The sequence below is a fragment of the Ixodes scapularis genome, unplaced genomic scaffold (genome assembly GCF_016920785.2).
Source record: "Ixodes scapularis isolate PalLabHiFi unplaced genomic scaffold, ASM1692078v2 PGA_scaffold4__175_contigs__length_147842914, whole genome shotgun sequence".
Classification (NCBI taxonomy): Eukaryota; Metazoa; Arthropoda; class Arachnida; order Ixodida; family Ixodidae; genus Ixodes; species Ixodes scapularis.
In genome coordinates, this window is record NW_024609879.1 from 95,820,190 (window position 1) to 95,847,200 (window position 27,011).

The window sequence follows — 27,011 nt, forward strand, 5'->3', positions numbered from 1 at the left end:
GGGTGGTCCCCCACTTCTCGGTTCTTCAAACTTGGGCCGCCGCCTACGCTCCTCTCCGAACGTCGAGTAGTCGGGGAGGGGAGAATCTTCAAAGAGGGCGATAAAGAAAAAAAGGAGTGGGTGAGTGCCTCGAGGAACTCCTGCAACCAGAAACAGCCGACGCAATTATGTAAGTACGAACGGCGGAAAAGAATGGTTTGAGAAATAACATCTAGGATTCTAGGTTATGCGTGATCATTGAAACCATCCTAATATCGGAAGCGCTAAAACTGCCCTTAGTTGAAAGAAAAATGATGTAGGAAACAGTCGAGCTGCTTTGGTAAAAACGCGGATTAAGATTCGCCCGATATTGAGTGAAAAACGTTTCTTCTGGTCTCTCGTTAATGTTTCTTTTTTTTTTTTTTTTTGAGGTTTTGCGTTTGTAATTGAGTCAGAGATTTATCTAACTTTGTGTGTAGAAGAAAATGATTGCTATTTACTTTGGGATCTGACGACACAAGGGCTGCGGTCGTCCTGTAAAACATCAAAACTTTCTTTTTTTGCGGGCGGAAGAAATTAAAGATGTGAAAGGAAAGCACACAACATCTCCCCGGAAACAACAGGGCAGACAACATTGCGGCGTCTGTTTTCTGACCGTAAGGCAGGACAGTTTGTATTTTGTTTCTGACTTCTTTTTACGGATGCGTCGTCTATCTTTCGTAGACGCTTTTATTACAGCCTTTGTGGCATCAGTTGCCCTTCTAGCCCATTCTCCTCCGAGATTAGCACCGACAGTGCACCGGTCCACGGGGTCAGGCGGGCCATGCATGGACCCGCCGCGGGTAACCGAGTGGTGCAAACGTAACTCAGCGTCCGAGAGTCAACACGAGCACGGAAGAGTGGGGGAGAGCGATTATCGCGCAGTCAGAAGGGAGCTGCAGTGTTCGGCGAGAGCCTCCCAGAAGCGCCGACTGCATCCTCGCGTGTTTGCAGTTTTTATCTGTCCGTCTCTGCACGGAAGGAAGGAGGCAGCACAGTCCCGGGACGTTGTTCTCCGCGCTCGGTGAAAGTCGGACGCGCAAGAAGGCTCATGCACCAGGGGTGATGATGATGGCGCTGATGTCGTCAGTGATGGCGAAGACGACGGAAGTGGAAAGTAGCTCGTCGGTCTTCTTCACCGCTGCTCGTTGATAGGACGCCTACAAAGCCAACCTTCTTCGTGGCTGTTTCTTTACATTTATTTTTGTTGTTAGAAGGACGTTGAAAAAGGAAGTTGAACCTTGCGCATCTATTCTGGTCGTGTAGAGTTGTCGACTCGTTTAATTTCGTTTTCTCCTTTAGGACTTTTTTTGTCAGAGCTCTGACCTCCGATTCATGTGTTCTATATATTTCATCGCACGCGTTGTATTCGACGTCGTCTAAGGCGCTGACTCGAGAGTGTAGTCCTACGAACACTTCGCATACTCGTGCGCTCGCGCACTATGTTTTGGTGGCGCCCTCTTACTTCGCCTACCTGTGACGTCACGACCATGATCGATGTTTGTGATCCTCTTCCATATCAGTTCTGGGAGACGAGTTTGACGGTACGCGTAAATAATGAACGAAGCTTGTGGTCCTCCCTAAAGTCCCTAGCATAGCCTCCTATATACTGACAAAGCCTGACAGATCACCACGAGAAGCGGCCGCCGAAATGAAAAAGCTGGACCGGCAGACAACGGATGAGAGGAGAGCCACGTGACTGGCGCCCCGCTGCGGGGAGACGCCGAAACACACTTCTCCCAAGTGAACAAGTGTGTTTCGGGTCCTCGCCGCTGCCAAAGCTGTGCGCTGACGTCCAGGTTCCCCGAGAAATGGCTCTTTGGTGCTCTGTGCTACCAGATTCTCGCGCTCCGAATCTGCGACCGGGCAGTCTATGGCTCCGTCCTCGAACTGCCGGGCTTGGCTATGTCCCTGTTGAACAAGAAACAAAGTTCACTTTTTGACTCTGGTCACTGACAACTCTGGAAAGGCGGGGCGTGGCGAAGCATCTCATCACCGCTGCGCAGCCAATGGTATTGCGGCCTTAGCGGATAAGAACGCCGAGGAAGCAATCCCAAAGCGATAAGCATGAACGCGTTGAGTCACGGGTTTCTCTACGGACAGCAGGCACGTAGCCAGGGGGGGGGGGGGGGGGACCTCCTCTCCCCCTCCCCCTCATACAATATTTTGTCATAAGCGCCCCCCCCCCCCCCCCCCGCAACAAAATCCTGGCTACGTGCCTGACGTACAGTGGAGTATTCCGGTCGATTAAAAGCGAACTAATACTGAAAAGGAGTTTGCTCTTGGCCAATCGTGAAAGGCCGTCAACCACGAGTAGTGGGGCAAGGTTAAGCAAGGTCATAGGAGCTCGCGCACTTCTTTTGATCCACCGCCGCTCTAAGACCAGTACGTAATGCCGCATGGTCGGTCCCGCCTAAAAGAACCGCCTAAATCCACGCATCTTTTTTTTCTCTTCATCCACCCGAGGAACCATATTTGCTTTCCGTACGTTGTGTGTGAAGGATAAAATACCCCTCCTAGCGGCGTGCGGCCGGATTCCGCATCGCGACTTCCTGGACTTGCCATCGAGAGTGTATATGTGACGCCCGGACGACACGCGGGGGCCAACTATTGATAGCCTGGCGGAGGCGATGTCGCGTCTGCGGTAGCCTTTTTCCGCTTCTCGTTCTGTGTTCTTTGTATCTTTTTGGGTGGTCGTATGCTTTCGGGAGTCATACGTACCTTCTAGGTCACGACGGGAACGACGACCGACTGTCGGCATCTGCTCCGCGCTTTTCCTCGTCTATAGGAATTTCGTTGCGCTCTCAGCTGCGGCGCCAATCTGGCGCATTAAACCGTGAGAGAACGTTTATGGGCACCCTTCAAAACGTTATGGTATGACCTGACATAAACGTGGTTTGTATTGACGTCACATCAGAAGCCATTGTGGTGACCTTGCTTCTTCTGATCGCCTACATTCTGCAGCATACAGTCCGCACCACCTAATTCTCGTGTGTGTGTGTGTGTGTGTGTGTGTTTGTGTGTTTGTGTGTTTGTTTGTTTGTTTGTTTGTTTGTTTGTTTGTTTGTTTGTTTTCTGGGCAAGAACAAGTAGGAATCGCTCCAGACCATGATTGTGTGACCATAATGTCAATATAGAAGGCCTACACGGTACACATTTTTACTTACGTCAAGTTCCCAGCTGCTTGGTACTATATGTAAGTAATTGAGAAGCGTAAGATGATTACCTCGATATGTTTAGTCAATTGTGTCCTATTCAAATATGAGACAATTGAATTGAAAAGAAAACAAGGCGGTGCTTTACTGATCCCTCATCTCTGCCACTAAGATATGCAAAGAGCAGAAAGCTGTCAAATGTCGTATGCTTTGATGCATATATTTAGGTGTGATTCTTAATCTAGACGAAGTGTTTCATAGAGCGAAGGAGAAGGTTACTGTTTTAGATTATATTTTAACGTTAGAGCACTCACCTTCGCGATGCTTGCAATGTCGCCTGTCGTGTCACTTCCCATTTTAATATCTACGAAAAAGTACTCACGGATTTCTTCCCCCAAAAGAGAAAGACAGAATCAGTACAAAAATTGAGGTTTCGTTCCTAGGAAACATCCGGTTCCCCGTAGGCGCTCCCACGTTTCTTTCTCCTTCATTGCGTTTGTCTCCTTTCTGTGCCTCCCCCGCTTCGTCGATGGAAAAAAAAAAACACTACCCCGCATAACGGGTTACGGATGTGCGCGGGATGTTCGTGCGCGTGTGCGCGCCCGCCGACGGTGAAGACATTACGAGACAAAACCAACAACAAGACTCAGACAATCGCGCGTTCCACTTTAAAAGGGAGGTGACTGTAACGCAAGCTGTCAGCGAGCAAGAAGCGACAAAAAGCGCGCATCGCGGCCGGCGAAAGCGGCACAACCCTCAAAACACCTGTTCTTTTGGGCGCTGAGCTAACGGTTGAAAAGTTTATGCGGCTCCAGGATGGTTCGGGGACGACGCTCTGTTTGCGCGTGGGTATTTTTGCGTAGCCGTGGCCCGTGTGTGTGTGTGTGTCGTCTTTCTAGTTGCGCTTGCGCGCCCAGTGAAGTCTCCTCTCGTATAGAATGATTGTTGTTTTGTTTTGGTTTTTGCGCAATCGCCGTTTTGCCGACGACTTGGGGAGAGACAGTGACGGTCGGCGCGTCGGACTTTGTACAGTTCGTCCCTCGCCGGCGGAAGTTGTTGGCGTCTTGGATAGTTGGACGACCTCGCAGGTGCACGCGGAGTTTTAGCGTCATCTGCATCCGGCGTTGTTGGTGGTGTGGTGTCACTTACGTCCACTCCGGACAATCGTGTTGCTTCCTAGGACTCTTCTTTGTGTTTTGTGCCCGCACCTTCTGGCCGTCGGTCGTGTCTGTGCGCGGGAGGTCCAGTTTTCCATCGGTTAGGATTACCAGCACGCCCAAGTTGTGTGAGAGTATCAGCTGTTTTTCATTCCCCGATCCATCGACCCGACTATTGCTTTCACCGCAACCTTGCGTTGGTTGATTTCGGCTTATCGCTCGGGTCCTCTCTCCAAACTTTTCTTTTCCGTGTCATAATCTGCACTACCCTAGTAATATCTGATGTAGGCGTGTTGATTTTTGGGGGGCAATCCTGAAACTTGGACCCTAGGAGTGAGGTTGTCATCGAGATACTATTTCATGTGTCTGTAAGTAGGATACTCAATACTCGACTAAACGAATCTTATAACAGGGCAGGCATCAGCCAAATTGTAAAAATCGAAGGAAATTGATTAAAGTAGGCACCATTGAATCGCTCCGCTGTACGATTTATGGTTTGTACGTCTGTGACCTAATTGCTAAACGTAAAGTGAAGTGACTTGTACTAAACTCGGTGCGAGCTTTAACTAAACCAAATTGGCAGGCTTGACTAGACTAGATTAACTAGACTAGGACGAAGCTTAAACGCAGCTTGACATAAATCACCTGATATGTATGAGGTGTAGCCTGAGCTGGACTAGTTCGCACTAGACTTGACTGCAGACTGCGGTAGTACTTTATGCAGCTGGAATCAGCTAACACCTTTAGACGAGAAGAGAACTATATTACGGGGCATTAGATTGGCCACACGCCCTGCAGTCGATGTCCAAACTGTAGATTTTGACGAAAGGTCAGCGTTTCGTGGCCTGGCGTTGCGTTGTGAGTGAGGGCAGTCTCGTTTTCAAGAGTCAACATTGGGCTGGTGTAGACGATAGAGGTGGAGTGTGTTCTGGACTAGAGCACTAAGGTCAGGCAACGTAGGTGGACAGAGCTCGACTGAATTTCGCTGCGTTGTGCCTGTAGCTTAGACGGTCGGGCATCGGAAGACTGAACTGCTGCGAGTGCACGGGTGACGCCGTTGGTGCACGCCGCGATGCGGTGGTGGTGCACGGAGGAGTCTTGCGAGGACGAACCGTCCGAACACCTGGACCAGGATAGGATCAGAGTCGCCAGGTGGCTCCGAAAAGTGCTGCGTGAGTAACGCGCCCTGGCTGTTGTTATCTTCGGAGAAAAGCACTGTATACGATAGTGCACACTTAGGTTAGTCGGTGATGCATCTAAAAAAAAAAAAAAAAAAAAAAAAAAAAAAACAGCGCTTGGTTTGTTTAGTTTTTCTGACTCGTCCTTCGCTTCTTTCGCGCTGCTTTTTTTTTTTTTTTTTCGAGAAAAAAAAAAAAGAAACTTATGTTCAAGAGATAGTTTCTGAAGGCGATTCTATACTTCGTTTTACCTTAAGTCAGAACACAGCCGATGCTAAGAGCCGAACGGCTAAAGAGCACCAAAAGTGTAACGTCACGGTGTTTGTCAATATCGTTTACGTCCGCCATGATTGGCTAAACCAATAAAGCGCAGTGAATGCATCGTGACTATGCCCTTTAGGTATGTGTAACTGTGTTGGTACTACAGCCCCTTAATAAATCTGTTTTTTTTTAATTTGTTTTCCAAGTACCGCGAATCATTGTTGTGGAAACGCGCAAGACACGTATACGTGCACGAGCGGGTGCTCCGCCGCATAGAGGGACTTTAGTTGGTACACTGCGGCTGCGCTTCGTTATGGTAAAACAAAACATAATCAAAACCTTCTCCCCGCCTGCGCCACAACTGTGTGCAGAGCCCTCAGTATTTGGTATTGTTGAATGCAGCTGATCCTTTTACGACCTACTTCGGATGCCGTGATGCTTCAGGCCGCCTAGCCTGTCATACATGGGAAAATTACTTCCAAAATGTAATTTAATTACAATTACAATTCCTTTGCTTCAAAAGTAGTTTAACTACAATTACAATTACTGCTACGTAAAAAGTAATTAATTACAATTACAAATTAGTTTTAAAAAGTAATTCAATTACTTTACAGTTACATATTTCTCAGAGCGACCCGTCTTGGGCAATAGAACTTTAACCGCTCATTCACACTGGAAGCGGATCCGCGTTCGCAAAGCGGTTGGGGACGCGGTTGTATAAATATTCAGTACTATTGAACGCGCACTTGATGTCATCGGGTGCGCGTGCAATTGCACTGGAACTTCATACAACCGCGTCCGCAAATGAGCGGTAAGCGAGTTGTATAAAATGCGACGTACTTGTTCATTCCTTGCCCCAATGCTTGAGGAGGCTCAAACTTCGCGGCATAAATCTCACGTATTGTACTTTCCTTTTATGAGTTGTTAAATTCATAATAGAACTTTACGGTTTGGGGCAATAAAGTACTATGTTATTACATTTTAAATAAATAATAATGAATTAGTTCATATGCTGGAAGATGACAGATTGCCAAAGAAAAAATTGTGCTGACAGACTTTTGTTAATCAGGCAAATGAAAATGTGGCACTTAGTCAGATATGAATATTTTACAAGTGTGAACAGAAAAATAAAGTCCACACGCGCTAATACAACCGCATTCACATAAAAACATCAATTATTTACATTGACTTGAAATTATTATGTCTCAGAAATATATAAGAATCGAATAGGGGGCTTCCAAATCATTGGTGACAGTATTCACAGTTGCGAGGTCGTCTCCAAAACGTTTGTGCAAATTATTCCCGAAGTAAAACCAACAGGAAATAAACTTAAAAAGAATACAAGGATACAAATATGCGACAGTACTAGAAGACGAACGTAAAAACTGGCAAAAAAGAAAAAGGAAAATAAACTCATAGACAATTAAAGTTCCCAACTTCGGCTGAAAGTTGAAGCTCAATCCTGTTCTTTCGATATTTTGGCATGTTTATGGTATTGTTTTTTGCTCAGACTGCAGACAGCGCTACAAAGAGGATTGTCTCTCAGCCCGCAGTGTAAGCAAAAAAGAAAAAAAAAAAAAATAATGCGACGCTATTTTTTGTGCCTGTGTGTGAGTGCGTGTCTTAGGGCGAATGTTTCACCGAGAGCTAGGCCGCTTGCGGGAGCGCTGAAGTTTTTAAAGGAGTTCAGTCGGCGCCGCGAAGTTTATCAAAAGTAATTGTAATTGTGCCTGAAATTTTGCGATTACTGACGCTAGGAAGTAATTAAATTACAATTACAATTTCTTTTAGCCTAAAGTAATTAATTACAATTATCACGAAAATTAATTACATTACAGTAGTTCAATTGCTGTAATTAAATTACTACTTAAGTAAGGCGTGCATGCACCGGGAGAACTTTTAAAAACTTGCTATTAGCCTATGCGCGTTTTCTTCGCCCGCAGAAATATTTCAACAGAGGACTATTCACTCGATGCCATATTTGAGCGCATTCATCGCAGAGCGTGCTCAACTCGAGCTCATGTTGACTAACAACGGCGATTTCGATGGTATGGAATGCATGTTGCGAGAGCTTTATAAAAGCGCACCGTCAGCACGCGCTCATCCCCTTTCATGTGTTGTTTCATGTGCTGCGTGTCGAAGCATAAATATTTGGGGATTTGATGAGTTGCTTATTAAAGGGAAACTAAAGCAATTCTGTATTTGAAGAACAAAAGACATTCAGATAGTCTTGATATAACCTGTAAAATTAACTTTTTTTTTTTTTTTTTTTTTTTTTTTTGTGCACGGAGGTTGCGGGAAATCATTTTCAAAGTACCGCCGAAGCCCCTCTTTCCCGGAGCGTGACTTTATAAGTTGTCACTGGACGCCATATCCGTGGGTGCTGTCTTGAGCGCATGCTCAGAACGAGCCCACATTAAAAGGCTGCTAAGACCGGCAATCTTCATGGTGCGGAATGCACGTTGCAAAAGAACCGTGAAAGCTCGCCATGGAGCACGCGCTCAGCAGTCGCTCACACAACTATGGCCGCCTGTGAATACCTCCTATAGTCAGTCTTTTCCGAATCTCCGCTCTCGCGCATCTTCGGCGCCTATCAAGAGTGGGCCTCACACTTACTCTTGCTATTTTCAGAAAGGTTAGATGAAGATGTCATGACTGGTGTCAGTCCGGAGGAACGTACCTGGCAAGCTTGCAACTGCACGCGCTGCCCACACGAGCGACACGCGCTTGACGGCCCAAAGATCTGGGTAGAGTGCATAGGCGTAGGCTATGGGGGGGGGGGGGGGGGGGGGGGGCAACGGGGCTCGTCGCCCCCCCCCCCCCCCCCCTGGTGAAATCCGTGGGAAAGGGGGGGGGGGGCAGAGCCTCCCCCGGGCCCGGGCCATGATCCTTACCGAGACACTGTTTACGTGCCATGTAACGAGCTTCTAGTAGCGGCATGTGAACGAAATAACGCGCACGTTGCCTTTATTGACAAAATACATGGGAAATGAAATTCCAGCGTGTTTTCGTTAGCTTGAATCTCCAGTTCTGGCAAAAAAATAACGCGCAGCACCCCCCCCCCCCCCTCCCCCCGGGAACACTCAGCCTGCCCCCCCCCCCCCCCCCCCCCCCCCCGCCCCCGGGAAAATGGAGTCTAGGCCGCTGGTAGAATGTAACGACTGGTCGGAGGTTTTTCGTCGTTTTTCGCGTTTAGTTACATCTTCGGGGAAAACGAACGTGGTATTCAGATTCACAGGATAAAAAACTGTAAAATGCACCTCTAACTCGTTTTTTTTTTTTTTTTTTAGGATACTTTTTGGCTTTTTTTTTTTTTTTTTTTTTTTTTTTCACAGGAGTATGGAAACGACTAGAAACGACATGACCGTGCTGTGATCTCTCTACCTTTCGCTTTAAAGTCGGTCAGCAAGAAGCGCAGTGCGCATCGCGTTCGTGCCGTCAGTTCCCTCCCTCTGCAAGGCCATAGAGAAAGTATAGTGGCGAGCATTGCGGCTTAGTGGCGTTAACGCTCGTCAATCTCGCCTAGTGTAGTAATATCCGAGGACTGTACACCCTGTGGCTTATACATAGCTTTCCCGTAACGCAATTCGCGGCCACGCCGGTATTGTATGTGCCGTGAGCGTTCAGTTCACCGTGTGTTTCACATCGCAAAAGTAGAAACTCTAGGGATAGGGAACCAGTAAGTAGAAATAACCGCCAGTACCCAGCAATGGCGACATCTGCAAGTTATGTATATAAGTTATTCACTGGGTGCCCGGGGGGAGGGAGGGAGGGAGGGAGGGAGGAAGGAAGGAAGGAGGAAGGAGGAGGACGTATGCTTAGGCTGCAGAGGTCCCCGCTTTCTCAGATGAAGCTCCTACCTCTCGTCTGCTAAGGACGGAAATCCTGATGGTGTGGAATGCACGTTGCGGTAGCACTGTGGATTTCTTTGCCAAGCTTCGTGATTCCGTTCCAGGCCGAGTTGTCTATGCATCTGAGCTGTAGTTCCGTGAGTGGCGCTGGGGCGGGAGGCCATTCAACGTCATAACTACATCTGCTTCCCATCTACCGGGTGGTATTGAGAAATCGTTTTATTCTTTTTAAAATTAGTTTTCGTGCGTTTGCGAGCAGAAGACTGTTGTTTTTATGGTGCTGACACAATATTTTCTTCTGGCTAAACAAAGAAATGTGAGCTCAAACTTTGTTTCCGTACCCCTTTAATGACCGCCACAGAATTTCGCACTACTTGTCGCCTAAAACCTGAAGCTCTTAAGGTCCCGTTTGGGTGCCGGGTACTCCTTCGGGACGTTGTGAGATATGTTTGTTCTTAGAACGGTGGCGACCATACTTTTTTTTCCTTATTGTTTGGACATTTGTTAAGCTAATCACATAAAAGCCGTTTGGATAAAAAAAAAAGATTTTTTTGGCAAAAACAATGCAACCAGCCATTTGGAAAAGAAAACTTTCATCAGCATTTAGGAGCAGTTTTAGAGGTCAACAAAATTTAAGGCTATTAAGCGGTTTTAATCCCAAACACGCGAGCAGCTAATTGTCGTTCACGTGAGAACTCACTTTGTACACGAGGAAACATTGCGGCGTCGTACCAGAAGGTCGCGTGCTGCAAAGTGCCGCCGCTTTGGAATAATTATGCGTGACAAACAGACCGCAAGGCCAGACAAAGCGTCGAGACGGCGCGTGCGAATATACGCGGCGGTTTCTGCTGTTCTTCGCGTCGACCCGCCGACCGTGACGCCGGAGCAGGCTGGGAATCGGCGTCTGTTTCCTGAGCAGACTGTGTGTAACACGTTGCAAGTAAACCGTTACTTTTACCTAGTTACTTTTTACCTAGTTACTTTTACGTGTAAGGGTATACTCAGTTACTCCTGGAGAAGAACGTGTTCGGCTCAAGTTGCCCTGTTTGGTTTTCGCGGCAAAGAAAAAAAAAACGCTAACAACAAAATAATAATAAAAAAACGATACCGATGAATGCGCTATAAGGCTACTCATTATTAACGACGCAAAATATTGTAAGGCGGATAGTGCTTCAGAAAAACCGCACTTTCAGAGTAACGAGGAAGTAACTGGTTACGTTTGAGCTGAGGTAACTCGTTCCTTTTGAATCTCAGTAACGAGTACGTAGTTAGTTGCTCTTAAATGGGTAGCTTTACGGGCGACACTTTGCAGAGATTTCGACCTCGTCTCGTGTCGTCGCCGCTACGGAAAAAAACCTTCTCCCTGCTCATGTCGCGAGGACAGGGAAGTCGGGTTTTCCCGTCGGTCGCCCCGGTAGTAGCGACGCGACGAAGGAAGGGTCGTCCCTGTCGTCTGCTTCAAAGACTTGTTTTTAAACATTACTCGTGTTATGCGAAATCCCACTTTGACAGTATCTAGTTGCTACGCGTAATGTTGGACGGTTTTAAAACTTCCACCACGCTTACCGACGTACGTCACGGTTCACCGAGTACATGGTGCGGGTCGTCAGTGGCGTCCACGACGCCAACCACGACGGCTATGAGAATTAACCATGTAGCGCCTCAGTCCTCGGGTTCGTGACTGCACCGTTCCACCCGTATTGCGCGACCGTGCACGCATGCTGCAGCTATCGCTTTCGCTGGTTCGCTCATTGTGTCCCATGAAACCTATCCCAATAAGAGATTCTGCGCTAAGAAGGTCATCAACTGTGGCTCGCGCGGTGGTTGCATTTCAAAGCTAAGCATGTGAGCCTCGACTACAAAGAACCGGCCTGCTCCACGAACAGAAAATCTCGCACGCAACATGTCAGGGAAAATTGCAAAATAGCTACCAGTCCGCCCCTTTTCAGCGGAAATTGGCAAACACTTCGGCCCCTGGAAGAGTCAATCAAAGCGACGCGGACCGAAGCACGTGACAGCTCACCATGCAGAGTGGAGTACAGTTCGACCATACTTTGTCACGTGCCTCACTTCGGCCCTCGTGATTGGCTCTCGGAGTCATAAGATGTTGCCCTTTGCCAGTTACGATGAAGCTAATGTATAGCATTGTTTGCCGATTCTCGTTTTCGGCGTCGCACGTCGCGAGTGCCGCGGGCCGTATACGGATGGGCCGTGATTATAGCGTTTGCCGCTCCGACCGCTACACTCATCATCCAAATCATTTCGTGCGAGGTTTCGTCGGTCACTCACTGATTACATAGAGCGCCCGTCCTAAACAAACACGAGGCGTGGAGTTCGATGCCCGATAGATTGTGCTTCGTTATTTCCGGGCCTAATAATCTCTAACTGTACGAAACAGCCTTTTTTTTTTTTTTTTTTTTTTTTCGTTCTCGAAACGTATTCCGGTGTCCCTGCTTTTGTTTTGGTTCCCGTGTCGCGCGGTGCCGTGCGCGTTAGGGCCTGCGCGGATCGCCCTGGTCGGTCTGTCGACGCAAGCGGTGACGCGTGTCCCGCAACGGGGCCAGCCAAAGCCAAGTCCTCCCGTCGACAATGGACGGGCCGCGGCGTGTTGGCCGCCCTGTCGTCGTCGCGGCTTCCGTGCCCGCGGGACGTGAGAAGCCTTCCGGCGGACCCGCCTGTGCAAAGGGGTCGGAGGTCAGCGTGTCTGTCTGTCTGTGTGTCTCTGCACATCTGCATGTTTGCGCGAGTGCTTTTGCTTCCATCGACTGCGCTAAAAAGCAGACGATCCGATACCCGCGGATGCATTAGGCGCCCAGTGAATACAACCTTAAGACCGTTCCAATAATCCCTTTCTGTGTGCTTCCATCTTTGTGAGGTAGCGTACCGAAATTCGGCGCTTCGAAACACAAAGGAAGAGCACGCCAATCAAAGGGCAATCTATAGAGGACGCACGATGACGAGGCAGCCAAGCTCGCGCCATCATTGTTGAGGTCGGGGGAAACACGCGCACGAGGTGCTCTGGAATTACCAATATGGCGACTCCAGCGAAATCGACGCCACGTAGCGGCAACGCCGAGAAGCTCAAGAGAGGAGGTCGTTTCGACTCTGTCGTCTGCTATCGCTGCTTGGTTCTCGTAAGCACCATAGAAACAAACATCGTTTCCTGTAATTATTTTTATGCTTCTGCGGTGTCATTCCACGCACTGACCAGAAAGAAGGTTTCTACCGTCGAAAAATCGCTTTGCTTTCATAGGTGACACCGATTTTATAAAAAAATTTGTGGCGGTCCGCGCGCTGAGTGACGAAAACGACCTCCAGCGCGCACCCTGTAGTTCGCTCGAGTCGCGAATAACCCGTTTCTGTGCGCTTCCATCTTAGTTTTCGGGGCGTTTTGAGCTTGTCCAGAAGCCCGCTTTTGCAGAATATCAGACTCCGCGCATACGTTCATGGGGCGCGTTCAGGGAGTATTCACTGGCGGCCATATCCATGTGTGCGAATGCTGAGCGCGTGCTGGTGGCGAGCTTCCACAGTTCTTTTGAAACGTGCGTTCCGCGCCTTCAAGAGTGCCGGACTTAGCAGCCTATTGATGGGAGCTCGTTCTGAGCATGCGCCCTAAACAGTACCCACAAATATGGCGTCCAGTGAATACTCCCTGCAGCGGCTCCTTCAGCTCCGAACGGAATAACTTGAGTCGGTATTCTCAAAGCGCCTGCTAAACGGCAAAAAAAAAAAAAAAAAAAAGGTGACCTCTTTAGTTGTGTCTAGTCTACCCAGTTTTCGCTTCCTCCCCTGTGGCAGACGGTCTCCGGATAAAATTGAAGCGGACGACGCCGAGCACGATTGCTTTTATTTGACGCCGGTATCGAAGAGGCTATAGACAAGGTCGTTAGAGAAAAAGCGACTGGCTGCAGATATCAGCGCTGCTGTTCGAAGCGATCCAGCCCTTCGCAAAGCGGTGCGAAGGCTGCTACTGTTGTAAAAACCGCCTTAAAACCGTCACGGCCGTCTTTCTGGACGTGCTCGTCAGTCGGCTTATCAAATCGAGTGCAGGAAGTGCGTGTCTTTATTAAGGCGAAAGCCTTATATGTCCCATTACGGGAAAAGGCGTCGGCGTTGTGCCCGAAAGACGGCCTTAAAAATACGTCATCATGTACGCGCCGCTCAAGGTCAAAACGTGCTTGATGACGTGTGCAAAAGGAAGACGTGACGCGCTGCCTCTGGCGCGTCAGTTCCGCTTCGGACTTCATCTGTGCTCATTGTCTGCTTCCTGCGACGGACTGTGAGGCGACCGCGTCTACATCTACGGCCTCAATATCGGCACCAGCGTCAACATCTACGGCGGCACACCGAATACAGTACCGGAAGAAACAACTTTAACACGTATAGAAACGTTACTCGAAATCATTTCACCCGCGGGACTATAATGCTTTCGCATTCCTACACGTAAAGTGTCTTTCTTTTGCTTTTTGGTGTGCAGGTGTTTGCGTGCCCCCTAGCAGCCTTTGACTGAGCTTGGACTTACGGTGAAACGAAGTATACGCCTCGCAAGTGGGCTCATTTTCGTCGCCTGCGCATGAGAAAGGAAGTAGCGGTGACGTCAGAACGCCGAGCCCTGATTGGCTGATCGCGACCCCCTATTTGAGCGTCGTCTGCTCCTTTGCAACGTCGTCTGCTCGCAACGTCGTCTGCGACTGTCTTACCTTTCCTGCGACTTTCGGAAGTCGAGCGAGCTCGACCTCGCCTTTCAGAGGGGGCAGACGAAATAACTCGAGCGGTACGTTGTCTTTGTCTAACAATCGCGTCGCGCAACAAACAGTCGCGCATCAAGGAGGAAAGTCAAAGGACTCACTGGCGAGGTGTCCCAAGGCGCCGAGGTTTGTTTGCTAAGAACCGAGAGGTGAGCGTGTTAGTGTCCGCAAGGTCCCTCCTAAATACTTTTCCCCTCCTTTCGTGTGCGTTGAGACCCCTCATTCTTTAACGGCGTCGGCGGGTTGGCGCAGTTAACGTCGTCTGCTTTACGTCTGCTAGTCAAAGCGATGGCTGCTTTACCTTTCCTGCGTCTGTCGGAGATTCACCGCTTTTTCACCGGCGAGGGTCACCGTTACCTCGGGTAACAAGGAGATAACAAGAGGAATAAATTGACCTCTTAATCTAAAATTGAGGTCAGCGATCAAAGTATAATACGGGAAGGGTTCACAAGGGTCGCGCGGGCATATTCCATTCAACACGCCAGCCGGTCGGGGGCAGGCGGTCGCCGAGTCGCAGAGTGCATGCTAGGCTTAACTGCCGAACTCACTTGGTCGCGCTCGGTGGAATCGTGGCCGTTGGAGCTTTTCCCGGGTGTTTGTGGATCCAGCGTTCTTGTTCGTCGTGGTCTGTTTCAAATACCTTTTACTTTTTTCTTGATGCTTGAAGTCTGGACGCGTGAGAAGTGCACGTAGAAAAATAAACGTCCGTGGATCGTTGCGACCGCGACGCTGTCGGCCATGCTGATTTGATCGTAAGTGCGTAAGACAGCTTCGGAGTTGTCGTAAGATTTCGCAGTAACCTGTGCAAAACTTACGAAAATTTCGTTTCGTGAATACGAATTCGTTCTTAAGTTTTGTCTTACGCGCATTTTTGGCGTAAGATCGTTTCGTGAATCTGGCCTCTGCACTTCCGAAAGTCGCAGGAAAGGTAAGACAGACGCAGACGACGTTGCGAGCAGACGACGTTGCAAAGGAGCAGACGACGCTGAGATAGAAGGTCGCGATCAGCCAATCAGGGCTCGGCCTTCTGACGTCACCGCTACCCCCTGCGCAAGAAGCAGACGAACTTGCCCTCCGCATAGACAACAAGGCTGTAGGTCTGGATTGTCCCCTCCATGAGGCCGGCACAGACTGTTTGATGAGTCGGAACGCGGGTCCCAGCTGACGCGGCGCTCGTGTTCACCCCGTGCCTCGCCCCCTGTATGTGAAGCCTCGTTATCGAGGGCATTGGACGCCCGCCTTCAACGGGTCATGAGCGGCGTCCTTTACGCAATATGCGACGGCACTCGTTATTTGCGCACCTCGTGCTTTCTTCAACTCTCACACGTAGCTCAACATGCTTACAGCGTCACTCGGATCGTACGTGCCGCCTATTTGGGGGACTAGTCTTTCTCACCTAAGAGACGTGAGGACTGTTTAGCGACCAGTCAAAATCATTTTCGCATCTATAAAGGTAACCCTTTAGCGACGTGCGTCACGGTGGCGTCCTTTCCTTATTCGTAAGTTTGCGGCTCTTCTTATCTGTCCTAGGTCCGTGTACGGAGCCGGCGGGGTCGGTGAACCCGAGAGAGGCAACGCGACGCCACCCGTTCATCGGCTCTTCCGACTGATAAGCCCTATCTCTAAAATGGGATTGGCCCTTTAACCGGTACAATTTACACTCGGAAGCTCCTCTCGCTGACGCGAGAGCTGGGCAAACTCGACCATGGGGAAGGATCGTCGATGGGTCCAAACCACGGTGTAAGATACAGCCTCTATAGTTGAGGACACGGCGGGGCTGAACGCGCGGCACGAGGAATCAGATAGTGTTCGTTCGACGGGCATCCGAAAGGCTGCATTATTCCGCGGCCACCGTGCCCGCGGCTGGCAGAGTCGCCGGTGGCCAAACGGCGAAACTATGTGAGAGCGAAAAGCATTATCTGGTTGCCATGACACCCCGGTACACCGTGGTCCTTCTGCACGAGCGACAACCTCGCTGGAGCTCTGCGCGTGTGGAGCATGAGGCGGCACGAGCCGTCTTTGCCGCGCCCACGGGTCGACGAGTCATTCGCTGGCGCCGCTTGAAACCATAGCGAGAGAGAGAGAGAGTGAAAAGCGAGCTTTATCTGCACTGCGCGTGGAGCGCGCTGTCCTCACCTGAAGAGTATTATCTTACACCGTGGTCCAAACAGACATACCGGTCAAGTCCCCAAATCGACGGATGATTGTCATGTAGGCGCTTCGAAGGGACAATTGAGCAGGTGGAGACTCTGAATATGTCGAGATCTGCGTTGGGGATGCTCTAGTTCGAACGTAAATAGTTTTGCTCAAACGAGGATTAAACTAGAGAGCATAGCGCCATCATGTGGATGTAAGTTGCCCTCTTGGTGGAGCTACGGGAGTCGACTTCCATCTCCTGTCTGCTGTATCTGCGCACGTTAAATGGGAGGTTTTAGTTACTTTATTGCGGGACGCTCAGTCGACTCATGTGACTATGTGATTACGCTGAACTTCTGGTTCGGTGGAATGTGATTACGTTACTCACTTTTGAGCGGTAACATTTGGTGTTTGGCGTTAAAGTCGAATGATTCCCTACGGGTGCATTCATTTCACGAATGCAAAAATTCCAAAAAATGACAGTATTTTTTTTTTGTCAACAGGTTAAGAAATGCCGTAAGCGGACGCTGCGAGTATACCTGGAAAAATCTGCTCTGTGCATTTGGGGAAAATCTCGGGAGTTATTCACTATTTGTTTGTGTCCTCTCACGCCACGTGTGACAGTTCGTAGCAACGACGCGCATACCGCCCAAGCACTTCACAGGGGCAAGTTTTTCCCGCGCAAGCTAGTTATGCCATCTCTCGTTGTTTGTGACGTGCCTCTAATGGTCCTGTCTCCTGTACGAGGCGAGGGTGCTGTATTTCCTTTTGTATAGTAGTTGCTAATCCCTAAAAATAAAATCCGCAATAGCTCCGATATTGTGTTCGGGCTAATAACTACATATCTTCGAAGTGTTTGTGTGTGTGTGTGTCACATCTGGCGCTGAGTGTCCCCCCTTTTGTGTCCTATAGATGTGGCGGACATCACGGCGGACAACTTCCTGGACAAGCTGGACAACGGCGTGGTGGTGTGTCGACTTGCCAGGCTCATCCAGGCCAGGGCAGAACTGTGCGGACGCCAGGGCAACTCGGAAAAGGTGCGTTCTAGCTTATAGGCCAATTTTCTCTCGACCAGGGGGCGTTGTAGCGTCCACGAGACGCGACCACAAAAAAGGCGCTTTCACTAGCTTCTGCAAGACGCGATAATTTAAAGCTGACATGGATCGGCGTCATGCACGATCCACAGGCATAAACGAGCGTCTGTTATCGCCTCTCATCGTCTGTCCACGGGCACTAACAGAGCCGTAGCCTTCCATATACTGACAAAGCCTGGCAGACCGCCACGAGAAGCGGCCGCCGAAATGGAAAAGGTGGAGCGGCAGACAACGGATGAGAAGAGAGCCACCTGACTGGCGCCTCGCTGCGTCGAAACGCCGAAACACACTTCTCCCGAGCGAACGAGTGTGTCTCGGGTCATCACCGCTGCCAAAGCTGTGCGTTGACGTCCAGGTTCCCCGAGAAATGGCTCTTTGATGCTCTGTGCTACCAAATCCTCGCGCTCCAAATCTGCGACCGGGCACCCTATATATGGTTCCGTCGTCGAACTGCCAGGCTTTGTGAGTATAGAGGAGGCAATAACAGAGCGTTTTAAAGGACGGAACGCGACGCACAACAGAAACGCCACTTAAAGATATCTGGTTTTGCTCGGAAGGGACGCTACTCATAACTTTATACTACAGGTCTATAAGGACGTCATGCTCGTTCCTTCTTTGCCGCCGCAGACTTGCCCCGCTCTGGTAGCGCGATTGAGACTTTGGGTCATGTAGTCTACGTCTTGCTTACCGGACATACTTTTATATGCTATAGATAGTTCTGTCTGCGCTCTCTGAACCACTTAATTAGAATCCACGCCACGGTTATTCGTAGATCCGAACTTTTGGTCGTTTGGCGAGCATATTAAGTAGCTCCTCGACTTTCTTGTAATGTCCTCGTGGGGGCCGCGAGGTCCTACCTCGTTAGTTAAAGTGAGGACATGGAAAGAAACAACGAACGGCGTGTCTGCCTGTGATGGCGGCTTCAGAGCATTCTCTCCACGAGCTGTCCGAGGAGCGTGCGTGTACAGCCTCTAGCAATCTGAGGGAGACACGTCATTCGTTGTCTCTTTCCGTGTCCTCACTTTAAATAACGTGGTAGGACCTCGCGGCCCTCGCATATTTGGTGACCCGGACGTTATTGACCGTTCCTTGTAGACGCGGATCGACGAGTTGTTTACAACCCAAAGGTAGTAGATGGGCGTTTTGTGATCGATCCGCGCGTTTTGCAGGAACAGCGCTGACTTTGGCAGGTACAGGAGCAAACCAGCCATTTCCGTCTTCTTTTTCAAAGACTCTCAGATCACGGCCTTATCATCAACGCCGCAAAAAGCTGCACCCACCAGGTCCATCTTTCTCATCAGAATAAAAGAGATGGATCTGTGGGTGCGTTGCACCCTACATCCGTTATAATCTTCTCGAGATACAAGGGCAAATATTCGTGATTCTTTCGTATTGTTTTGTTTAAACTTGAGTGAATGCCAACGCCCTTTTTTTGAAGCATAATGGGAATTGGTGGATTCAGAGAGGTTTTGGAGCGCTTTTTGTTTGTACTGTCTTGTACGTGCAAGCGCGCGCTAGCATTTACACCACTCTAAAGGCGCGAACATGGAGCCCTTTTGCACTCCAAATCCACCAAGGGGAGGTTCCTGTAGATCGCCAGCTTGAATATCTGAAAAGGTTTAAGAGTTGAAAGAAGCAGAAAAGAAAGGCCAGGCTTCAGTTCTGGTCATCGACATAAATATTTCATTACTTCACCCGTTGCCTTTAATATGTCGTGAATAGTATATTTTCACTTTAAAAGCATTAACTGATAGTCCAAATGACTTCTTCCAAAACCGACGCGCCCCATCGCGGCGAAATACCACGCAATGCACTCTGGGAACTAGTTGGCCACTCAGTTTCGGTTTCGACTGAGCAGCTTCATCTCATGCTATCACGCCGCGTCCGAAAGCGCGGCTTGCGTTTTCGATTATTTGACTTTTTACGAATGTACTATAGTACACTCATTCTCGAGCGATACAAAACGAAGACCGGGACACTTTCTTTGATTCCCGAAACACCGGATATTGTGCGTGCGTATGCAAACGTAGTAAGACGTGGCTTAGTCACCTCACCCCACAAGTGCATCTTTGAGCTCAGTGTCAGTAACCCCGTCTAGTATACCATTGAACTACAACTGAAATTTGGTCAGCTTGAGCCCCACGCGTACTTTGTTTGCCAAACGTCCGCTTCTCGTTGCTTGATTGGGCGAAAAGCAAGCCACATCCTCACAGGAATATCAAAGTTGAGCCCAGCGTTGACGCATGAACTTTTAAAGAAACGCAATAAATGCGACCTCACTGCTGCACAAAAGTTACTATGATGTCTTTCTTGTGTCATCACATACCTCACACTCAAATTTTATGCTGATGGAAGATTACGTTTTAGCAAACGCTGAGATCGGCTAGCTACGACGGAGGCTCTAACAAGTGTCCTCTTCCCCTCGCTAAGCCTTTTTGCACGATCTTTTATTGACGCCCAAGATCTGTGCCTGAACGGTGTGTCTGAAATTATCTCGGCATACTCAGTCAAGAAGAAAGCAAACACATAACAAATATTATGGCCATTAGCAACCGTCAAATGCGCTTTGAATAATTTCGTTCGTTTGGCGCACCGCATGGTATAAAGCGCGAAACACGTGTACGACGAAACCGTCCGATCCGACGTCCGACCGCGCAATACGACGGTCGGAGGCGAGGGTTTTCAACGCTCTCCGATGCTACGAAAACCCTCTCCCCCCAAGGTCATTCCGGCAGTCCGCACGTCGGATCGGAAGGTTTCGTCGTACATGTGTTTCGCGCTTAAGTTCATGCCCGTCCGGCGCACTTCCGGCGAACGGTGCGACATTCTTCACACAAGTGCTCGACTTTTGCTTCTTTACAACGGTTTGTATGTCCGAATGTGCCTATATGATTGCAGGATAACTTTATGCGCATACGCGATAATAAATATTAGTGGAATGCAAACTGGTGGGGACTTCACTTCGTGTAGCGCTGCGGGGCAGTACAGATAAGAGATAAGTGTGTTCAAATGGAGCTTTTCAATGGCGACTCCGAGTTTTACCTCGCGCACTCAGGAGTATTAAGAAAAACAGTAATTGGGCAAAAAGTTATATTTCGTCTACGGACGCACAAAACAAACAACTTCCTGATCAACAAAACTAATGTAAAGACGCGAGCTCGATGTATGCATACTTATTGCTTGCTACAGCTTGTTGATTCGTACACAAGCAAGATCCCCGAGCTTCGCAGCGTCGAGATTCCCAGCACTGGCTGGTCCACATACCTCGAAACGCTAACAGAAAGGCTCAAGTACACAAATACAACAAGCATGCGTCAAGACAAGCTATACGTATTGGGCTTGTGCTAAAGCTTCGAGGTCTGGCCATTTAGGTCAGTTTAGAGACCACAAATGACGCTCTCGGGACCAGAAAACATGAGATCACGGCCGTTTGTAGTCCACGCTCTGTGTATAACCTCTTGTCGACATGTCCTTCGAAACCGAGACCATGCCACCCTCCTTTCAGGCCAACTACTTCCCAGAGTGCAATGCGCGCCGTGTTGTATGCAGGGATTTATGGAAGTAGTCTATTCTTTAGCTATTAGTGGTCTCAAAATAATCACGGAAAACAGGTAGAGATGTAAAACAGCCACAGTAAATAGAATGGACGTTGACGAAGCATGGCGTGAAAACTAGCTGCAGCCAGTGAAAAAGCACTTGGGACCAAATGGCGTTGACTGTAAGGGACAGGCATGTCGCTAACCCCCCCCCCCCCCCCCCCTCCCACCCCCCTTTTATTTGAAGTGTTAGAGGGATCCTGTGGACGGCCGTGTTTGCTGCTGGCCTGGGCTCTTCGGTTTCTCTCGTGATTTCCGAATGCCTCTGTTTAACTTTGGGTTTCTCACGGTGCCCGTCTTGTTGAGTGAGACCGCGCCGCCAAAGGGAGAGCACTGGCGCCGACGGAGTCTGGAAAGCTCTTGGATGTCGACGGGCCTTTCAACGGAACGTACATCATTTTCTGCCTGGTCGCGCACCAAAGGAATAAGGCTAGCCAAAAAAGAGATGACGCAAGCTGTGCTATCAACACGCGCCAGGCTGTGCGAGCAGAAATCGACAAGAGGCTCGATTTCAACACTTGTTTTGCGTTTTACTTCGCTGCTTGGAAAGAAAAAAAAAAGAGAAACGCTTTTTTTTTTTTAGTTTTTTCAGATTATGTTGTACTACGGTGCATGGAACGCGTCTCCGACTGGTGTGTTTATTGCGGTAAAAAAAAAAAAAATGGTCCCTTGATTTCCGCCTGATGACGTCATACGAGTGTCACGCTGCCGCCGGTCGCGATCCTGGTGGCGTCCTGACAGCTGCGGTGTATGTGGCAGACGACGCTTGTTCTGCTGCAGGTCGCTCTTCACTCCAGTGTGGCAGTCCACGGAAGCTTCGACATCCGGAAGTTGGGATTCCGCGACGACGGCGACAGTCGCGTTCGCTCCTGCTTTTCGCCAGCATTTCTACGACCAACCGCCAGGATCGCGACATCCGACAGCGTGACACTCCGGCTTCTGTGACGTCATTTGTTGCCACCTCGGAGCCACTTTTGGTGTTGGGGCAGCATAGGACGCTCTAAACACTCCATCCGGAGACGCGCTCCAGGCACAATAGCTCTACTAAAAGTCAGTGCGCCGTATAGTCGCCAATTTAGTGGATGGCTCGGAAATGTCGCAGCGTCCTGTTTTCCCGGACATTTTAGAGGATTTTGTGCGTTTTGTCGTTTTTGTTTAGGCACGCAAGTTTGGAAAATGTATCAAGAAGGAACTGTATTTAACAGGGGGGCGGGAAAAGCAGGGGGGAAACGTGCAACGACTTTTCCGCCGAAGTTGCTGGGGCTTCGTCGTTTCCGCATACACTTCTCTCGCCCTCACTTACTTTCCTTTGACCTTTATTCTTTTTTTTTTTTTTTTTTTAGATCGGGGCCCCTTCGGGTGCCATACACTTCTGCTCGTACAGTATCGCAATAATCGTGCGTGTAAAACGGCTGACGAGTTGCATGGATGTAATCAAGCATTTCCATCTGTTTCTTTTTGTCGATGTCTCTAGGGAGTTATTATTTCAAGTACGCAGATAGAATAAGAGCTTTGATCATATTTATTTTTCGGCGACTTTCCAGCTTTAATTTCTTTTTGATTGGTACTGTTAGTCTATCTGCGTGTTTGGATTATTTTCGCGTACCTTGATAGCTCACGCTGCTCTAAAGAATTGAATGGAACAACCGGCATGTTTGATGACAAGGGACCGAAACAAACATCTATTATTGGTCACGGGAGCTATACATAAACTTCAAATCACCGTATTAAAAAAAATAAGAAAACATTTTTTTGTGTGGTTAAAATAAGAAATTGCTTGGGTAGCCATTCATTAGCGACCGGTGGCAAACGCCATGCAAAACGCAAGTTCGTCTGCATCTTGCACAGGGCCGACTGAAAAAAAAAAAAGATTGTGTGTAGATCTTACGGCATCTACCATTGGGATCTACCAACTATCCTTTCTATTCTAGCCAATGAAAGCACAGCGTCGTTCTGACTTCACCGCGCAAGGAGCAGACGACTTGCTCTCTGTATTAGAGCGTTACTGGCTCCTCCGTACGCAATACGCAATAGCATAGCCTACGCTATAGAAACTACCTGCTCGGACCGATTTAGTTGTGCGTTCCGCAAACGTTGCCGAGTGGACATGTCGCGTGCTCTCTTTTTATTCGTCCAAAATTCAGCGTGCTTCCAGCGCCGCCACCATGTTCCCCAAAAGAAATATTGAAAATGAGAACGTTTCCAATCAAGTTATGTTAAATTAAAGGGACCATGAAATGACCTTTTCTACTTTTGCCCGATAACCTTTACATTAAACCGTCAATGCTCACTGAATGCCGAACAGGCGTCCGTTTTCGCATCGGTTCATTAACTTTTACACAAAAAATTAATGAAATATCGACTTTTTCTTTCTCTCCCACTGACCGCAAAACAAGTCGTGACGTACACTGCTTCCGGAACCGGAAGTTCTCCCGGCAGTAGGAGAATGGGAGCGTTAGCAGCGGCGAGTTGGCGGTGTGCCGGTAGGTTTTAGTTTTACTGCGCTGATGGCGCCGATGTCATCGAGGTTTTCTGAATCGGCGCCTCTCATCGCTGCGATAGCCATGAATACATCGCAACTGAGCGAGATGCAATTAGATATGTTGCGCTATAGCGACAGCATGGGACTAGTCCTATACGCCGGTATGCCTGTTGAGAAGTGCGGCGAGTCTTTCGACGACGACTCCAGTTCTTCATCGGAATCGGACGACGAGGAGTGGGGCGGCTTCAAAGTACGGAATGGTAGGTTAAGTTTCGGCCGTATATTCAGATGCACGGAAGTAACAAAGATATAAAATGATATATTTCTTTGAAGGTGCACTTGCAAGTGGTGCATATTAGCGCCGACCGCTCGAGAGTGCTTCTGCTGCCGGGAGTGCGCCGCCCCCGTCCCAATTCAAAACAACGGCTGCATCAACCATGCATATTTTCGCATTCTATGTCTGGACCCCGTTGTGCTACGGGTAATGTAAGTACTGGGAGCTGCAAGAGCAAGGGTTCCAAATGAACCGTGGAGCGAGCAAGTACGTAAGCTCTCAAACTTTGATTCGGCTGTGCTGCAGCAGTGCGACGGCCCGGCACCAACATTGTTGATTCATTTCGTGCGAAATGCAAGCGGTGCTTCGCCGACTATATGTATTATATTTGTTCTTTGCAGTCGGCTATGTTTTGTTGCCTACCGGCAGTTCGCCAGGTGGTTGTGGCAGAGGCTGGGCTGGCATAACAGGCGAGTTCTACCTGCGTGTGTTGTGGCACGGATTGGAGAATTCGTGTCCGAGCAGTACACAAGATTTTTGGAGGCTCAGTAAACGCCTAACCTGGTTTGGGGGATTTTTTCAATCATTTTACTCTTACCAGCTCACTTGTATCTTTTTGCCGTGCCTAATGAACCTGCCATAATAACACCACAGATTTATTTGTAACATACTTTCAGAAATGCTTGTCAGTCAACTTTCTTGCGGGGCGCTTGAACAGCCAATTGCTGTGGTCCGCGGAGCAATCTTGGCAAATGACGAGGCCAGAAATATGTTTAGACGCAAAAAGAAAGGCTTGAAAGCGACACTGCACCGTTTTTGTCTTGAACGTACACCGTTAAGAACCTTTGGATCACCCGAGACCCAATTCATCTGGTACAAAAAATAAAACAGTGGAAAGCTTTGGTCCAACAGTTCCACTACTCGAAATTTAAAGCAAACACTTATGACAAAAATTCGTGCAGGTAGAGAGTTTTCCTATTCTAACATGCAACAAAATTTTGGCACATTCTCACTACAAATGAACAGAAAACCGTGGATTCCGTTAGAATTGAAGAAACCATGAGTCACAAGCAGAAAATGGCCACTGATTTTAATCTGTTTTCACATCTTGGCCCGCGACAGACTTCTTTCGATAATTCAACCAGATTAGTCAAGAGTGCGTAAAATTTGAAGCCGAAATCATTGTGTGATCCTGATAATATTCGCCACGCCTTCCTTCGTCGTCACGCTGAATCACTTGCTACGTTCCTTGTTGTCATTTTTCATTCCTTGTTTTCATGTGTTGTTTCCTTAGGTTGGCATATTGCACATGTTGTACCTGCCTTTAAAAGGGGACATTGTTCACTGTTAACTAATCACCATCCCATAAAACTTACCAGCACATAATGTAAGCTCTTAGACTATATAATTTCTAATTACATGACTGAATTCTTAGGTAAGCATGACATCATCTCGCCTTTCAGCATGGCTTCTGGAGAGGCCTTTCCACTACCACAGAACTTATTTCTACTAATTCTTTCGCTTCAATAGTCGACAAACCCGGCCGAGTCGACGTAATTTTTCTCGACTTGAGCAAAGCATTTGATAGGGTTTCTCATTCCGGTATTTTATTCAAACATAACAAACTTGTCATGTCAAACTTCTAGCTTATAGCACACTAATAAGGTCTCGGTTGGAGTACGCTTGCACTAGATGGGATCCTTTACGAAAAAACATATTAACAGGCTTGAGCAGGTCCAGAGACTAGCAGTTCGTTTTACATATAATTGTTATCGCCGGCATGACTCTACTACCAAATAATTAGAACCAATATCATTCCTCTAGAACAGTGGTTCTCAACGATCAATGTTTTGCGGACCCCTTTTGGATCGGCGGAAAGGACGGAGGACCCCGTTCATGATGATGAGTGAGGAAAAGCTTGGGTTAAATATAATACTGATTAAATAAATGGATATAACTAAAGGCTAGTGTTAAGCAGACCTCTCTTATTGACAAACACACGTAAAAGTTCGCCCGAAAACTGAAACATTTCTTCTCAATCTGAGAAAAGACAACTTTTATTGTTGGGCTTGACTGATGAGGCCGGGCTTCGCGGACCCCTAGAATGCCTTCGCGGACCCCTTGGTGTCTGCGGACCCCCATTTGAGAACCACTGCTCTCTAGATTAAAATTCAATTTTCAGTTTTGGTATCACAAACTTCGCCTCGAGTCATCATCCTACGTTCAGCCATCTACTAAACAGACAAGACATGACCACACACAAAAAATAACTCCCATATTCGTTCGCACAAATGCTTTTAAATACTCTTTTTTCCCCAGAAGTGTAACAGATCGGATCTCCTTGCCTCCCCATGTTTTTACTTTGGAGAATGTTCTATGATCAATTGAACAGCTTATTAAAGTGTGCTCTGTGTTTTATGTAGTTTATGTGTTTTCAATCGCCCCTCCTTTTCGTTTTATGTATAAATTCTAAGTACCGTGTGAAGAAAAACAGCATCCATTCCTGCTTGGGCCCATCACTGGCCTGCGGTATATTATAAATAAATTTAAAAAATGTTTTAAGTAGAAGACAGCTGAAGAGAGCCACATGATATTGTTAGTTCAGATCGTAATGATAAGTTACACAATCTGCGGCTTCGCCTTGGCAAAGCGGCTGACTCTGCAGTCAATTAAATCTTTTTTTGATGGCCGTTCCGATTGGTCGCTCATATTTGGCTTTGGAGGTGTTCTTGTGGCCTGGAACTTCTTCAGAAAGGTTGAAGAGCCGCACATTCCAACAGCCACAGCCATCAGCTCCTGGACATAGCCTGAAAGAAATGAGACCAGAAGTCATCAAGAGACAGACCAGGTTTTACTTTAGAAAGCATAAAAGAGTGAACTGGTGAACCGTCGGAGTCTAGTAAAAAAATAAAAATGGCTATCTGCGTCTCCAAACACATGCTTTTAGACCCTCATTAGAAAGTTTTGCGATTTATCTGCCGCACGATTCGATGTGGAAGGGCCATAAAAAACGCAACTCTTCGTCGAGGGGGGTGGGGAGCTGCAGTGCTGTCAGCACTAG

General features: G+C 48.3%; 1 protein-coding gene across 1 annotated transcript in view; it reads left to right on the forward strand.

The window, feature by feature from the left end:
- Positions 1-27,011, forward strand: part of LOC8039642 (growth arrest-specific protein 2) — a 122,997-nt gene that overhangs the window by 25,062 nt on the left and 70,924 nt on the right. The window contains exon 2 of the mRNA XM_029981559.4: positions 17,417-17,541. Within this exon, the coding sequence (XP_029837419.1) occupies positions 17,417-17,541 (125 nt within the window). The remainder of the gene's footprint in view (positions 1-17,416; positions 17,542-27,011) is intronic.